We start from the raw sequence: 17,517 nt of genomic DNA, 5'->3' as shown, positions 1-17,517 counted from the left end.
TGAAATAGTCCTCTGTTGGATTCCGGGTCATTCCGGAATCGACGGAAACGAGAAAGCCGACCGTCTTGCCAACGAAGGTCGGCTCCATCCGGCCGAACCGCACAGCTCCCTTTCACGCCGTGACGCCATCCGCTTCACTAACGCAATAGTCGCTCAACACTGGAACACCACCTGGCACAACCTAGACCTCTCCACAAAACTCCGCTCCATCAAGCACAACACCGCACCCTGGGACGATCCCGATTCCAGCCACATCCAACGAGTCCTTTCCCGGCTTCGCATTGGTCACACCCGCCTGACCCACTCCTACCTTCTCGACAGATCCAGTCCTCCACTTTGCAGCTTCTGTGGCGTCGACATTACCGTCCGCCACATCCTTACCGATTGCCATGGATACACTACACACCGAACAACCTGCCAACTAGATACCGACCTAGCCATCATACTATCTCCCGACAAGCAACAGCAGAACCGCCTCATCCGATTTTTACACATCAGCAACCTGTACCGCGAACTATAAATTTATAGCACAATAGTTTCCATATTACAAAAAGAATAATAGTTAAGCAATAGTTAAGCCATAGTTTTTACCACACATATGTAACAATAGACAGGAAAGAGGCGAATGAAGTCTCAAAGACCCAAAGCCTCTATAAATAAACGAAAAAAAAAAGAATGGTTGAGGGATGTGATAGTATAGAGAAGCAGTGCAAAAGAAAAAAGAGGAGACGAAAAGGAATACAGCGGGAAAAGAGAACTGGAGAAAAAAAAGCGAGTTTCGTCGACTGTTTCAAACAGTTTGCTGATAGAGAAAAGTTAAGAAAAAAGAAGAAGAAGAAGAAACTAGCATGAATGCGACTAACGGTTAATTTAAATAATCAGTAATATCTAGAAATGCTCCATGGACGCCCCTGGGAAGGCTACATGAGGAATAAGCTAAAACAAGCTAAATAAGCTGCCTAATACGCTCGAGTGCGAAACATGGACACCTTTGGGACGTCTTCACAAAAAAAGAAGCAGCAGTGTACAGACATATTAACGCCTTTGGGACTGAAATTGTGAGAACTAAAAATTTGCGACCAGCGCCCCTCTGGGAGGGCTAAATTTTACGTAACAAAAAAAATGGACGCCTCTGGGAGGGCTACATTTTATGAAAAATATATGATGTACGCCTCTGGGAGGGCTACATTTTTATGAAAATATATCAAGTACGCCTCTGGGAGGGCTACACTTAACGCAACTAAATATATTATGTACACCTCTGGGAGGGCTACACTTAACGCAACTAAATATATTATGTACGCCTCTGGGAGGGCTACAATTTATGTTAAAAAATATGTATATTAAGTACGCCTCTGGGAGGGCTACAATTTAAATAATATATCAAGTACGCCTCTGGGAGGGCTACATTTAATGAAAAATACAGATATCATGTACGCCTCTGGGAGGGCTACATTTTTATGAAAATATATCAAGTACGCCTCTGGGAGGGCTACATTTAACGCAACTAAATATATTATGTACGCCTCTGGGAGGGCTACACTTAACGCAACTAAATATATTAAGTACACCTCTGGAAGGGCTACAATTTATGTTAAAAATATGTATATTAAGTACGCCTCTGGGAGGGCTACATTTTAAATAATATATTAAGTACGCCTCTGGGTGGGCTACATGTGGGATTGATTGGTGTGGTGAACAAAATTTAACTTACATGTTTTTTTTTTCACTTTAGCAAGTCCAAGAGAGCTAGTAAGCTGCTGAAGGCGCTTGAGGCTGAGAGAAAACGAACGCTTATGCTAGCCGCGAAAATCAAAGTTATGAAAACCAAAGGGAAGAAGATCCGCAACTCGAGCAAGCCGTTTGAGGAAATTTTTGAAGACGAGCCAAGTCATTCAACTTCGATAAACATGATGAGCCAAGACAATTCCATCCTTTCTACCTCGATGAACACACTCTCAGCGGTCTCAATTAGCATTCCGGAATGCAAGCCAATTGATAAGATGGAAGAAATCGATCGCAGATCGTTCGAAAATTGGAAGGAGTTATTGGAGGCATCGATGGAGCTCGCAGGTATTGCAGATGAGAATACTAAAAACAATGTATTCAAAGTAAAAGCCGGATCAATGCTACGGGAAGTCCTGGAAGGGACACCTACATTGTCAATTCCAGATGTAGCCATTGCCCTTTACTCAAACGCTATGAAACGATTGGGGAATTTCTTTAGTTCTCGAGAATATCGCCTGGTGCAGCGACAGAAGTTCAGATCGTTGACGCAAAATATGGAGGAATCGGATTTAAAATATTTGAAGCGTGTGATAGCTGCGGCTACGTTGTGCGACTTCGACGAAGAAAAGTTAACGGAAGGTGTTACAGAGGTTATACAACTACATGCGCTCAATGCTAAAGTCCGAGAAGCGGGACGTAAGATTATGCGCAAGGGAGGTACCCTAGCGGCACTCGTGGAAAAAGTTCAGGGATATGAAGTGCATAAAGCAAATGAGGAGATTTTCATGAAAACACATCAGCCGGCTATGGAAGCCAGAGTAGCAGTGGTTACGCGCGGAAGGGTCGAATCTGTGGCACCTCCTCTAGGTGCTCGTGGAAGAAATTTCGGGTTTCAAGGACGACCAAATTGGAGAAGCTTCATAAACTCGGGAGGCAATTTTAGCCAGAGCGGTTCAAAAGCCCCAAACAAGCCGATTGCCTGCTGGAGATGCACCAGTCAATTCCATGCACCATCTCAATGCCATGCAACTGACAAAGTTTGTCGAAACTGCAAGAAAACAGGCCATATCAAACGCGCCTGTCGGCAAACTTCTACGTCTAATACGCTCAAACGTCGGGCCAGCCGGGACGAAGAGGGACCGGTTAAGTCAAGAAAAATTGCGACGGTAACAAAGGAGGAGAATGAAAAGGAAGAAACGAATATTGTAAGTGCCTATTCGACTTGAACTGGCGAATACATTTTTACTTGAAATCTTGAGTTTATATGAGGTCTGTATGGTATAAATGAAATAAGTTTCATTCCGTTTGTTAAATAAAATAGTAGCATCATTTATGGAAACAACATGACATTCTAATAATACAATGCTTTAACTTTAATAATTTTACCAATTGGTTTCAGGTTATCAGACGAGTAGCTGTGGCCATTACCAGATCTCAGGATATGAAATTACATGGTGGACATATCATCGGCCGAATTGCAAATTCCGCATCTATAATATTTCTGATTGATTCTGGTGCGGAAGTAATCACCGTAGATGAGTATATGTTTGATAAGTTGCGAAATGATAACACTACCAGGAAACAGTTGTATTGTGTTTCGAAAGGCACAGACAAGCCACTTCGTGCGTACGCTAGCCCAGGCGAGATCAATGTTGTAGGAACTTTTGTGGCTGAACTATTCATTTCCGAGAACCGCCCGTGTTTTTTCGAGAAATTTTATATTATAAAAGGCGGTAAACTATTACTCGGCAGGGACACAGCTCTCAGATACAGTATTTTGCAGTTAGGACTCGATGTGACAGTCGTAAGCACAGTTGATAGTGAACACCATGCAGTTAGATTCCCTGGAGAAATCCTCGCTTTGATAGCGGTCGACGAATTTCCTAAATTTAACGTCCCGCCAGTTATTTTGTCTTGGTGGTGGTGGTGGATGGTGGTTTGGTAGTGTCACCATCGCGCAGATCTTCACTAATATCCCCTTGCCTTTTCGCGAAGAGACGGAACGTAGCTTAAAAGACCTCCTGGCTACTGGAATTATAGAGGTTGTTACAGATTTAATGGACAGGTCATTTTGTTCATCGTTATTGGTCGTTCCTAAAGGAAAAGATGATATTCGTTTAGTAGTAGATCTAAGGGGACCCAACAAATGTATCATACGTACACCTTTTAGAATGCCAACACTGGAGGAGATTTTAGCCGATCTTCACGGTGCCAAATGGTTCTCAACTATCGATCTTACTAGCGCATTTTTTCACGTAGAAATCGCAGAACAATCGCGACATCTGACAAATTTTTTTGCGGGAAATGCCACGTATCGTTTCAAAGATGAAAAGTTAAAGGCAGTCCAAAACTTTCGTAGGCCAGAGACCGTGCACGAAGTAAAAAGTTTTCTGGAATTTTTGAATTTTTCGGAACGATTCATTTACATGCGAGCTGATAAGACAAAATACTTACGCGAGCTAGCAAAATCTAATTCATTTTACTGGACAAAGGCAGAAGAAGAGGAGTTCTTATTCCTTAAACACGAGGCACTAACTTTGATCGCTAGGTTCGGATATTTTAGCTACAAGGACGAGACAGAGCTTTATGTAGATGCATCTCCAGTGGGCCTAGGCGCGGTACTGGTACAATTGAATGTGGATGGGAAGCCAAGAATTATAGCATGTGCTTCAAAAGCGTTAACCCGAACGGAACAAAAATACCCTCACACGAAACGAGAAGCTTTGGCAATAGTGTGGGGAGTAGAACGGTTTACATTTTATCTAACGAGTAAATCGTTTACCATTCGAACAGACTCCGAAGCCAATGAATTTATCTTCGGCGAGTGTTGTCGCCAAGGTAAGCGGGCAGTTACAAGGGCTGAAGCATGGGCGTTGAGATTGCAGGCTTACGACTTCACCGTGAAGCGCATTCCAGGTCACTTGAATGTGGCGGATGCTTTATCGCGTTTGTTGAATCAAACCCGAGAAGAAGAACCTTTCGACGAAGATAGCGATAGGCATCTTCTGTACACACTAAGCGGAGGATTTATGAGCATTACGTGGAAAGACATCGAACAGACATCTGAAAATGACATTGAGTTAATCGCTGTGAGAACGGCCATTAGGTCCGGGCGTTGGCCGGAGAGCCTTCGAAGATATGAGGCCGAGCGCAAATCCATAAGATTGTTGGGCTCAATGGCTTTCAAAGACGACAAAATTATTCCACCTTTTGATTTGCGGTCGAAAATTTTATCTACAGCCCATGAAGGTCACATTGGTATTTCGGCAATGAAACGTATAATGAGAGTATTTTTGGTGGCCCAACATGAGCAAGGACGTGGAAGTTTTTGTGAAGAAATGCGAGGCATGCTGGCTTATAACGAGGAAAAACCCGCCAATACCGCTGACCAATCGTGTCTTACCCGATGGGCCTTGGCAAGTGCTACAAATAGATTTTTTATCTATACCAGGTTGTGGATCAGGTGAATTCTTAGTAGTAGTGGACACGTATTCACGATACTTGGCCGTTTGCGAAATGAAAGGCACGGATGCAAAGAGCACTACATTGGCACTTAACGGAATATTCCAAACATGGGGATTACCCCTTACTATGCAAAGCGACAATGGTCCTCCTTTCCAAGGGAGCGAATTTGTTACATACTGGGAACAAAAAGGGGTAAAAATCTATAAATCAATTCCCTTGAACCCGCAGTCGAATGGGGCCGTCGAAAGACAAAATCAGGGAATAATCAAAGCTCTAGCTGTAGCCAAGCAACAAGGAGGTATTTGGAAAGAATTTCTAGATTCTTACGTACGCATGCATAATAATATAAAACCACATGCTCGTCTGGGTATAGCACCATTCGAATTATTAGTGGGTTGGCGTTACCGGGGATTCTTTCCGAGCCTTTGGGAAACAAAATTAACAGATGAAGTGGATAGATTTGACGTGCAGGAACAGGATACATTTTCAAAGCTAGTTAGCAAATCTTACGCAGACTCCCGACGAGGTGCACATAACCGCGGGAGATAAGGTTTTAATCTCATTTCCAAAGAAGAACAAGATAGATGGAACATTTTCTCCTGAGCAATATACGGTGTTAATTCGGCAAGGAGCAAAAGTAGTCGTCCAGAACGAGCGAGGAGTGCAATATTCCCGAAATGTTGGTGATTGTAAGAAGGCGCTGGTAACAGAACAACCCCTGTCAGAGACTAGTACTCACAAAGTGTTGTCGTCGGCACAAAAGGATCCTGAAGATAAATCAGTTCAGCATTCCGAAGATAGTACTGTGATTGTTTCGGAAGAAAGACCCAAAAGGGAAGTGAGAAAGCCTGAAAAACTAAAAGACATGTTTTTGTATAAAATTTATCAGTAGAGTAGGAGTGGCGGTGAATGTAGAGAATAGAATAAACTGTAGTGATTAGAAGTGTAGTTTAATAAAAAAAAATGTAGAGAATAGAATAATTAGGAGTAGATTAAAAATATATAAAGAAGGACGTTACCAATCTAAAAGGGCAAATAAGAGTAGGGATAAAATAAAGGCAAATAAAAAGCCTACTAGAAGTAAGGACGTTTTTGTTTTAAGAGAGTTAGGAGAATCTCGGCGAAACAGAGAACAGAGAAAGAACGCAGACAAGAGAGAACAGAGAGAGAACGCAGACAAGAGAGAAAAGAAAGCAAAAAGTTGGCAGTTTTTGGACAGACGTTGAAGAGAACGGTGCTTCGAACGTAAATGCGAGCAAAACAAACACAAATAATTATATATTTCAAAAAGTACTAAAATGTTTCAGATGAATAAAAGCGTAATTGCAGGCGGCAATCACGACACTATCCGTGTTGGAATATGGAAGCATATGTTTCCATTGGGCATCCAACGCGCATATCCTCAAATTAGAGAGGCTATAGTATCGTTGTCTTAGACTCGCACTAGGGAGCATGAAATCAACACACAACATGTCCCTAGAAGTGATGACCGGAGTGATGCCGCTGAAACTACGTTTTGAAATGCTGTCGCTTCGCCTTCTAGTCCGTTCTTCAGTATCAAATCCCTTGATCGAAGAAAATTTTAAAGCGTTTCTAGAGACAGGTTCTAAGAGCAAGATCTTGAAAATCTACGAAGATCTTGTTGCCCTACAAGTGCATCCTAGCGCTCCACAGGCATTAAACCGTGCTGCCCTTCCTGAGACCTACAGTTCCCTTTTAACAACAGATTCCTCGTTGCACGAGGAAATTAAGACCATACCGAATGATCTTCGCCCGATGGTAGTTCCGGGCATTTTCAGGGATAAGTATGGAGTCAGGATTTCCTTACCATGAAAATCATAGAATTGCTTGGCTCCATGTTCGACAAGGCGTTCAGGATTTCGCTAATTTGGGTACCTTCTCATTGTGGAATTCCCGGCAACGAGAAGGCAGACTCAATGGCCAAAACAGGTGCCCAACAAGGCGCCTTTTACGACCGTCCGATCTCGGCCCGAGAGTTTCTTCGTCTACCACAGCAACTTTTCCTGTCTCGCTGGCAGAGCATGTGGGAGGCGGATGATCTCGGGCGATTCCTTTTCTCGATCTCTCCGCAAGTGTCCCTGCGGCCTTGGTTCGGTGGGCTCTCTGTTGATCGGGCATTCATACGTATGATGTCTCGACTTATGTCGAATCATTTCGCGTTGAATGCTCATCTTCAGCGTATAACTCTGGCTCAGACGAAGGTGTGTGGCTGCAGTGACGGATTTCACGATGTGGATCACCTTCTGTGGTCCTGCGTGGAGTTTGAAACCGCAAGACCCTCCTTGATGGCCGCAGTCGAGGGCATCGGCAGACGATCGGGTATAGAAATAAGAGAAGTTTTGGCGACCAGAGACCTCGCATACATCTTCCGAGTCGCTAGAGACAACGGTCTTATCCTTTGATTCCGCATCCCCTTTATTCTTCCAATCCATATCCGCCATTCCTTTTTCGTTATTCGTTGTGTTGTCTTTGTCGTAAGTGTTAAGTGTTTTTTTTTAGTGCCACGGGTGATCCGTTGACGGAGCAAGAGCATCCGGGGTCAAAGCCGACACTGTCGTAAGAAGAAAGGCAGAATTTTCTGTAACAGTGTTCTTCATCTCTGTCTAGTCGTGGTAGGGCGAGTGCGGCCTTGCTGGCGTTGGGTTCGGAGGTTGCGACGGGTTCAACCCTGTGATTAGCAGAGACCCTGCTCTTACGGGATGGAATTCGCCGATAGCTTCTGAGTTCGGTGCTGGCTTGATCCAGTCCAGAGTCCAGATCCGCTACACGGAAGGATGGAGTTCCGTGTTAATACATCTTGACCACCAACACACTCAACACAGCAATAGACTCGGACCAACAACAGAAATGGACAAACACACCACAACCTCCACACATCTACAACCGAGCACGCCCGGGATAAGGCGAAATATCAGTGAGGAAATGCATTGGTAATTTTTTTGTGATTTTTTTTTGGCATTTGTATTTCGTCAGCACATGCGGTGCTGACAATACGGCTTCAAGCCGTCATAATACATAAATAATAATAATAATAATAAAATTCAAAAGAAAGTTCATTGCAGCTTATCAAAAAGTTTTATTTTCCCGCGATGAGAAGAACGATAGACTCATACGTTAAAAATTGCGAGATTTGCAAAATGGAAAAATATGATAGAAAACCCCAAGAGTTTATACCAATAAAAACTCCAATTCCAAGGTATCCAGGTGAAATTGTTCACATTGACATTGCCCAACTGACATCTGTTATACAAAAAAGCTTAAATTTCAAAAAAAATTGCCCGATCCTCTCCATAACTGCTCGCTTCATGCGCGAATGCTCGTTACGCTCTTAGAGCAGCTCAGCACCATGCCAGTTTGCCGTTGGAACGAGCAGCACAGCACACACCCGTTCGCTCTCGCGTGCAGTGGCGCTCAAAATTTTTCTCGCTTTCCGCAATGTGCCGTGCACTGCTCGAACCATGATCTTCCGTTTGAGAGCCCCTGAGTGCGAGAGAGCGAACACACGTGTGCAGGGGCGCTCGAACTGTTTCTCGCGCCCCGTTTTGGTACTGATATGCAGCGCGCATTATAAAACCGTCTGGAAATCCCTGCAAATTTTTGCTTCTCTCTTTCTTTATTCGCTCTGGCATGAGCACGCTGAACGACAGTCGTGTTCTGAATGTGATGAAGGGAGGATGCCGCACGCGCACGGATAAGCCGAAGCGCATGACCGGGTGTTTGAATGCAGATGGATTGTTCGTGTTTTGCGTGTAGGTGAGCTGCGGTAGCCTGGAGTTTCACTCGGTGATGATCAATTCGTGTTTGCCGCTTCCCGTAACATGTTTTCTGCGAGAGATGAGGTATGGTTCAGCATCTCATGTACGACGAAGAGCACCATTTCTCAACTCACCGTCTTGTTTTTCCCCCTAAAGGAACACTGGCGAACACGAGGAGTGCAACGGAATAGTGAGAAACATCGAACGGGTTTGTCAAATAAAAAATAATTTAGCGTAATATCACAATCTAATCCGAGTGTTATTGTTTGTTTTGTTTTCATTTGCGCTGCCATAGCGCCTCTGGCCTATGACAGCTTGGATCCGAAGAAAATGGGTGAAAAAACTACGTGAAACCACGCGTTCGAACTGTTATAATTAGCTAAATCTGCTGCTCTCTAAGGCAAGATTTAGTATCGAGATTTAGGTAAAAGAACTCGAAAAACGCTATAAGCCTGCTATAAAATGTCAGTTGGGTGCCCAACTGACATCTGTTATACAAAAAAGGCTAAATTTCAAAGAAAAATTGCCCGATCCTCGCCATAACTGCTCGCTTCATGCGCGAATGCTCGTTACGCTCTTAGAGCAGCTCAGCACCATACCAGTTTGCCGTTGGAACGAGCAGCACAGCACACACCCGTTCGCTCTCGCGTGCAGAGGCGCTCAAACATTTTCTCGCTTTCCGCAATGTGCCGTGCACTGCTCGAACCATGATCCTCCACTTGAGAGCCCCTGAGTGGGAGAGAGCGAACACACGTGTGCAGGGGCGCTCGAACTGTTTCTCGCGCGCCGTTTTGGTACTGGCATGCAGCGCGCATTTTAAAACCGTCTGGACACCCCTGCAAATTTCTGCTTCTCTCTTTCCTTATTGGCTCTGCCCTGAGCACGCTAAGCGACAGTCGTGTTCTGAATGTGATGGGGGGAGGACGTCGCACGCGCACGGATAAGCCGAGGCGCATGACCCGGTGTTTCAATGCAGATGGTGTTAGGATTGTTCGTGTGTGAGCTGCGGTAGCCTGGAGCTTCACTTTGTGACGATCGATTGGTGTTTGCCGCTTCCCATAACATGTTTCTGCGAGAGCGTAGGTATGGTGCAGCATCTCATGTACGACGAAGAGCACCATGAGTTGAGACTCACCGTCTTGTTTTTTCCCTCTAAAGGAACCCTGGCGAACACGAGGAGTGCAACGGAGAGAAAGAAACATGAACGGGTTTGTTGAATAAATAAAAAATCATTCATTCATATCACATTCTAATCCGAGTGTTATTGTTTGCTTTGTTTTGATTTGCGCTGCCATAGCGCCTCTGGCCTATGACAGCTTGGATCCGAAGGAAATGGGTGAAAAAACTACGTGAAACCACGCGTTCGAACTGTTATAATTAGCTAAATCTGCTGCTCTCTAAGGCAAGATTAAGCATCGAGATTTAGCTAAAAGAACTCGAAAACAGCTATAAGCCTGCTATAAAATGTCAGTTGGGTGTTTACTCTTAGACGTCAAAGCTACTTGACGAAAGCTAGTTTCGTCAAGTTTATGCATGAAATATTTCAAGGATACAGTGAGTAGGGTTAGTGTCGCTCGCGTTGGGGACACTTATAAGAAAGTTTATAAATAGGGCCGAAAACATAATTATACCTCTCTTCGAATTTGGAATCTGAATACGACGCTTGGTAATTATTGCACACACATCGATCCGAAATTCCGCGATTTCTTCAGACGTATTTGCTTATCTTTAAAATTTACTATATCTCTCATCAATCGATAAATTTTCGAAATACTTTAAAATGAGACGCATTAGATCAAAATCTATTGCAGACATAAAATAAGTATTGCAGGACCTCTTGTTCGATTGGAACCTGCCTAAGCAAATAATATTTGAAAATGAGTGTACGTTTGTTTCAAACATTATAGAGCAAATTATTACAAATCTAGGTATAACCTAGGTATATATTAATTAATTTCGAAACATTTTTATCATTTAAGTCTTTTTCTTATTTCTATCTCAATTATTAACAGGACCATGAAAATAACAAACAAGTGATGATCAATGATGGAATGAATAGCCGATTAGAAGAAGTAATCCACGTCGTAAACAATGCGATGAAAGCGCAGGAAAAGAGTTATAAACTACACCAAGCAGAAATCAACCAATTGATAAAGATGTCGCACATAAACACCCTACAAGATCAAATAGAAAAAATAGAGGAAGCTTTATTAATAGCGAAGAAAGGTATACCCAGCAGTAAACTACTTTCTATGGAAGATCTAAACAGCATAGATACATTTCTAGACCAGAACGGCATGCATTACGCAACAGAAGAAAAAATAGTCCTACATGTATCAGCGCAGATGGCAATGAATAAAACACATGTGATATATATCTTAAAATTTCCAAGATATGCCATACAAACATACGAGTATGAATTTATCGACTCAGTTATTAACAGTGGAAAATGGATATTGCTGAAGGAAAATTACGTCCTACGAAACGAAACACATGTATTAGAAACAAAACAGCCATGCGAGCAAAAGGAAACCTTCTATTCATGCGAAACTACACACCTACAGCAGCTGACAAGATCCATAGCCGACCATGTTCAGGGTAACGATTCCGAATGTCCTTTGGGAGAGTTTACACAAACGGTATCATCAATCGTATCGGCGACAATAGAATCTTCATCAATGATGCAACGGCAAGAATATCTTTAGATTGCAATTCTCTAAATCAATTCATCAACGGTTCATACAAAGTACAATTCGAAGATTGTACTGTACTTATTAACGGAGAACTTTTTTCGAAAACAGAAGTAACCATAAATCCTACATCGCATAGATCTACCATCGGCTTGTCCATCAACCAGGCGTAAAAGTCGAAATCCCATCAGCGCCTCAAGCGACGAACAATTTCCCGCCACCGTCAGCAGTTTTCATCAGTACTCCCGCTACATTAAAAAACCATCCAGAGGACTTTGAGGACAAAGTAATCAAGAGGGGAGGAGTAAGAACGCAACTCAGCCACACGCAGACATGCATGCAAATCCAGAGTTAGAACGCAACCCAGCCACGCGCAGACATGCCAGCAAAGCCAGAAGATGACACCGGCCACGCGCAGCCACGCCAGCAAGCAGACAGAAGATGACACCGGCCACGCGCTGCCACGCCAGCAAGTAAAGACAGAAGATGACACCGGCCACGTGCAGACACGCCACTGTGGGAATTGCATCGCGCACCCGACGATGCAGCAACTGAACACCGGCGCACGTGGAACTACAGCGTGACCAACCGGCCCAACAAAAACTATAAGTAGGGACAGATTAAGTCAAGAAGAAGGAAATTACGATTAAGCTTCGAATTGAGGAAGTCTAACCTTAGCGTTAGACTTGACGGTAAAAAAATATATTTTTTAGCCATTCGGCTAGAAAAACGATTTAACTCATATTTGATTCATGCGGGAAATAAAAAAGAGTGCCAATGATCATCGATGTGGAAAACTGCACAGTACAGATCAAAAGCTACGCGTTTACGGGCATAGTAACAATGCCCAGATTGAATATTTATTTATAATACATAGTTGCGTTACACGTACCAACGCAGTACCAGTGCAGTGCCGAGAAGAACCCCAGCCCTCGTTAGTCGAAACAGGGTTCGCCACACCTCTTCCGGGAACACCGCGTGATCTTCCAACAAGACGATGCACAACGTGTCCTCCATCCAACAGCAACCAGAAGTGTCTTCTCTGCTCCCCCAACACCAAACGCGATCGCGATTGCGGAGAAGACGGCGATGCAGACTTTACAAAAAGGAGAAATTACACCGGTCGTGAAGGGAGGAAACTTGTGATATTTGGGATTTTTTTAAAGTGGAGCGGATAACTAAAATAGGTGTGACGCGTTTGGAAGTTGCTTTTGTAATGTTTATTCAACCGTCAGATTTGTACATAATTCAATTACTCTAGTTCATTTTTCTTACATTGGTGTCTGGTTTATACTATCTGCTTGTAGTGTTGTCAAGTGTTGGTTTTTTTCATGCAACAATAATTCAAATATTTTCATGTAACTCTAAATTATCCAATCTACTTCTTAATATACAAATTCAACAAGGAGTGAAAGGGTATATTCGTTTTACCTTTCACTCATACCTATAGCGTGCGCTTGAGTTAGGTCTCGGTTAGGGAAATACAAGCTAGAACAAGCAGTCTCCTGTAAGAACTCTAATACAGTGGTTGATATACAGCAGCATAAAAATGATTTTTTTTTCAACTCTTGTGTGTCGCCCACGTAATTGACGCAGCCGTTCAGGGTGTTATCTAGTGAATTGGTTGTGTCTTGAGTGGAAAAGTTTAGGGACTAATAACCTTAAACTCAAGTGATCCCGCCAAAGTGATACACAGTATCCAGTGCATCCGCAAGCTCCAAAGACGGTTTCGTCGCTAAGGATTTGAGGATCCCCTACACACAACCATACGCCTTGGCTACCAGCAACAATGATACACGAACCAGCACACGACAGCAAAATCGTAAGTATATCCGATTCTCTTGTTTTAACAAAAAGTGAAATTGTGAATACTTACGCCCCTTTAGAAATTTTCCTTTGTGTGATTTCTAAGGTGGAGAAATAATATACTACTTTTTATGTTTTTCGTTTTTAACAGAACTTATATTTATACATCAAATATTTACACGGATACAAATTCACGCCACTTGTATATCAACGCACAGACACAGCACATACAGTCAATCGGGGAGAGATCACCGCTCGGACGCCAGGACGAATCTGATACTCTTAGTGGACGCTCACGCTCGTTCGCTGACCTCTCGGTAGATCGCACTAACACATCAACCGGTGACCGTTGCATGTCACCGGTGAGTTCCCGTGACAGATCTACCGAGCCAGGTTGGACCATAACATCTCCCCCCTTTTAATGCAGCCGATACCCATCGAGCCTACGCGGGAGTCTTCTAGGCCTAGAAGACCGGCGTGGCGGTTCCATCGGCTGCTGTCGTCTTCTGGGCAGAAAGGGTACTGGTCTGGGAGATGGTAACGGTAACGGAGAGTGGTCCTCATTGATTGTGACCGGAGCTGGTCGTTCGACGTTCGTTGAGTCCATCAGGAGGTCAAGCGGCAGCGGCGTTGTTGTTCCAGTAGGTTGAGCCACGGTGCAAGCATGGCAGGTTTCGACGCACTCCGAAATGTCCTCGTCGATGTTTGGCCAGTACACGTAACTTCTAGCTAGAGCTTTCATCCTCTGCATGCCAGGATGACCTTGTAGCTGTTGCAGACATTTCTGGCGTAATCGGACAGGGATTACTACCCTCTCCCCGAACAAAATGCAACCTCGAACTGTAGACAGAGCCTCGCGTCTGTTAAAAAAGCGAGCCAGCTCTGCACCATAGGCGATGTTCGGGGGCCAACCTTCCATGACATAGCGAGAAACCTTGCGCAACAACAAATCTGCTCTTGTAGCGTTCGCAACGTCTCTAAAATTAAGAGGAAATGCATTAATTGATTTAGTTGCAACAAAACTTACATCATCTTCTAGTTCGGTGCTGGCTACGATGTATTCCGGTTCCGGTTTTGCGTGCTCGTTGATCAATCTGGACAATACATCAGCGTTCTCGAACTTTGCAGAGGGCACATATTCGATGCTGAAATCGTAAAGCTGCAAGGTGAGCGCGAACCGTTGCAGTCTATTGGCGGTGTAGACTGGTATACCCTTCTTCGAACCGAATATGCGCTGCAACGGGCGATGTGATGGCGAATATGATGGCAAGCCCTTCGCGATCAATCTGGCTGTATCTGGTTTCGGCGCTAGTTAGCGCTCTTGATGCGTGTTGTACAACCCTCAATGAACCGTCTGCGAATTTGTGGCTGATGGTAGCCCCGAGTCCCACGGCTGATGCATCTGCAGACACTACTATTTCGGCGTTCGGATCGTAATGCGTTAACAGCAACTCGGAGGATAGCATGTCCTTAAAACGGGTGAAGGCGCGCTCACATTCTGGTGTCCTAGCGAATTTGTCCTCGTGCTTTAATAGGGCGTCTAGCGGGCATCGGAGGTCACGCATTTTGAGTACGAATCTGCCGTAATAGTTTATCGCGCCTAGGAATGACCGGACTTCACACGTTTCTTGGCGCTGGCAGCTTTCTTATAACTTCGATCTTAGCTGGATTGGGTCGAAGGCCACGTCGATCGATGATGAACCCGAGGTATTCGATCTGCTCCATCTTGAAAGCGCACTTTTCCGCACAGATAGTGAATCCGTATTGCTGAATACGACGGAAAAGGTTCAGCAGATTCTCGTCGTGCTCGCGTTCCGTTTTACCTCCGACTATTACGTCATCCATGTACCCGGATGTGCCCTTCAGCCCTGCGAGCATGGTATCAATAAGTTGTTGAAAAGCAGCGGGAGCGATTTCGATACCAGGCGGTAGGCGGTTGTAGTGGTACAAACCGCGATGGGTGTTAATCGTAAGCAGGGGGCGGTATTTGGCGTCGATTTCGACCTGCAAGAATGCGTCGGAAAGGTCGATTTTGCTGAAGTATCTAGATTGAGCCAATTTGGAGAAGATATCGTCTGGCCTTCGTGCATAGCCCTGTACCATTAAACACGGCCGGAAAGCTGTTTTCCCAGGTAGCAGATTCGCATTCTACGTTGCTGCAAAGCACATCTAAAGGCATCTGTCCCAGTTGGAAAAGGTCGATGATATCCGCTCCTAATAAATGCAAGTCTGATGGTACGACACGGATTGTCGCATCTTCTGTCCTCCCGTGAATCGTCACATGCGATTTGAATTCGCCGTCGAGCTGCAGACGTGTACCCGATGCCGTTTTTGCGTGTACTTTTGCCGATGAAAGCGTTGGCATACCGAGCTGCTTCCACGTCTCCCGTCCGATAATAGTGATATCGGATCCTGTGTCGAGCTGCAATTCGATCGTCCTGGTTCCTATCTGCGTGATAACGTATTTACGTTTTTGTTGCACGTTGCCCACATTGACCGTCACTACACGTATCGCTACAGCTGATCGCTTGCGGAATCGGGATCCTCTCTCTCTCCTTGGGCCCGAAGTGCGACAGTAGCCCTCTCGATGTCCGTGTCTCCCGCAATCCTGACACTTGTGAGAGCCGTACGTACACTCTCGCACCCAGTGGTACTCACCACACAACCAGCACGGTCTGCGTGATTTCGACACCGGTGCACTTTCCACATTTCGCGGCTGCGTCTGGCGCTGGTGCGTGTAGTTAGGCCGGTTTGTTGCAGGAAAACGTCGCTTTTCCTCGTTGTGCAACGCCAGTACTCGATCTACCCCCTCGGCGGATATCAACGCGCTGTCTACTTTGAGACCCAGAATGCGTTGACCTTCGGTAGACAGTTGCTCCAACGTTATCTCCGATTTCCCCTCAATGATGGTCAGCAATCGCATGCGGATCTCGGCATCCGCATCGTCTCTCAATCCGCATATCAGTATAAGGCATTTGAATTGCGCTTCATTCATCGATGCGAACTGGAAGTCGTCACAGGCGCGGTTTACTCGGCTCGAAAAGGTTAACAGATCCTCGTTCCTCGCTTTCACTATCTTTAGGCATCTGTAACTTTACTATGCAGCGATTCTGTTGAGCCGAATAGGGTTTTAAGCTTGCTTACCGTTTCATTGAAGCTGATGTCGCGGGGCAACTGTGGTAGGATGTAGTTTGAGTACCGTGCGTGCTCGATCGTGCCCAATTTCCTCATCATCAACCGAACTTTTGCCGAATCCTCGAGCCGGGAAGCATCTTGTGCAAACACGTCCTCGTAACGCTTGTACCACGCGTTGAACGTTAAACCGGATTCTGCCTCGTACCGGAATTCCGTGATGCTTGCCGATAATGCATCCATGATGATCTCGGGGTCTCGTGGCGCTGCGGGCTGCTGCTGCGGTTGGTACTGGGGCTGGGGTGCTGTATGCTGTTGCTGCTGCATCATCTGTGCCATCATTTGTTGCTGTTGCTGCTGCTGCTGCATTTGTTGTTGCATTAGTTGCAGCATTTGGTACAGCATCGCTGTGTCGGGACCCTGCGTCGCCGTGCCTGGCTGTGCTGCTGCGGCGGAATGCTGTGAGGGTGGATGAACTGTAAGCGTCCCTGTGCTTTGCGATGGCGGATGCTGGCGTGGGACGAAAGCTGCGTTCAATGCGTTTGCTCCGTTCTGGGACAACCGACGCTGATCGTCCATCCCGGTAGTGCCGTCGGGGCTAAACATAATTCTGCGGCGTTTTGGCGGAATTGTCCTTTTTTACAGAGATAGCACGTAACACGCGAAACTATTGCGGAGCGCGAAAAAAAAACTTACGAACGCCACACGAAAAGTTCTTGTTAATGAATATTGTGTGTTTTTTTTTATCTCATCCTCGTCGCCACTTTTATGTTTTTCGTTTTTAACAGAACTTATATTTATACATCAAATATTTACACGGATACAAATTCACGCCACTTGTATATCAACGCACAGACACAGCACATACAGTCAATCGGGGAGAGATCACCGCTCGGACGCCAGGACGAATCTGATACTCT

At 44.9% G+C, this 17,517-nt stretch overlaps 1 protein-coding gene and 1 long non-coding RNA gene across 2 annotated transcripts; both read left to right on the top strand.

The window, feature by feature from the left end:
* Positions 1 to 1,777: 1,777 nt before the first annotated feature.
* On the top strand, positions 1,778 to 6,099 carry LOC118513756. Its single transcript, XM_036059928.1, has 2 exons — positions 1,778 to 2,997; positions 3,128 to 6,099. The coding sequence occupies exon 1, from the start codon at positions 1,797 to 1,799 to the stop codon at positions 2,952 to 2,954; it is 1,158 nt and encodes a 385-aa protein (XP_035915821.1). The 5' UTR covers positions 1,778 to 1,796; the 3' UTR covers positions 2,955 to 2,997; positions 3,128 to 6,099.
* Positions 6,100 to 8,991: 2,892 nt separating this feature from the next.
* On the top strand, positions 8,992 to 9,220 carry LOC118514546. The gene is made up of 2 exons (XR_004906665.1): positions 8,992 to 9,053; positions 9,126 to 9,220. It is a non-coding gene; the product is annotated as an uncharacterized LOC118514546 (long non-coding RNA).
* The last annotated feature ends 8,297 nt before the right edge of the window (positions 9,221 to 17,517 follow it).

The sequence above is a fragment of the Anopheles stephensi genome, chromosome X (genome assembly GCF_013141755.1).
Source record: "Anopheles stephensi strain Indian chromosome X, UCI_ANSTEP_V1.0, whole genome shotgun sequence".
Lineage (NCBI taxonomy): Eukaryota > Metazoa > Arthropoda > Insecta > Diptera > Culicidae > Anopheles > Anopheles stephensi.
Note: the sequence above shows the minus strand (reverse complement) of the source record. Positions and strands in the feature narration are given on the sequence as shown.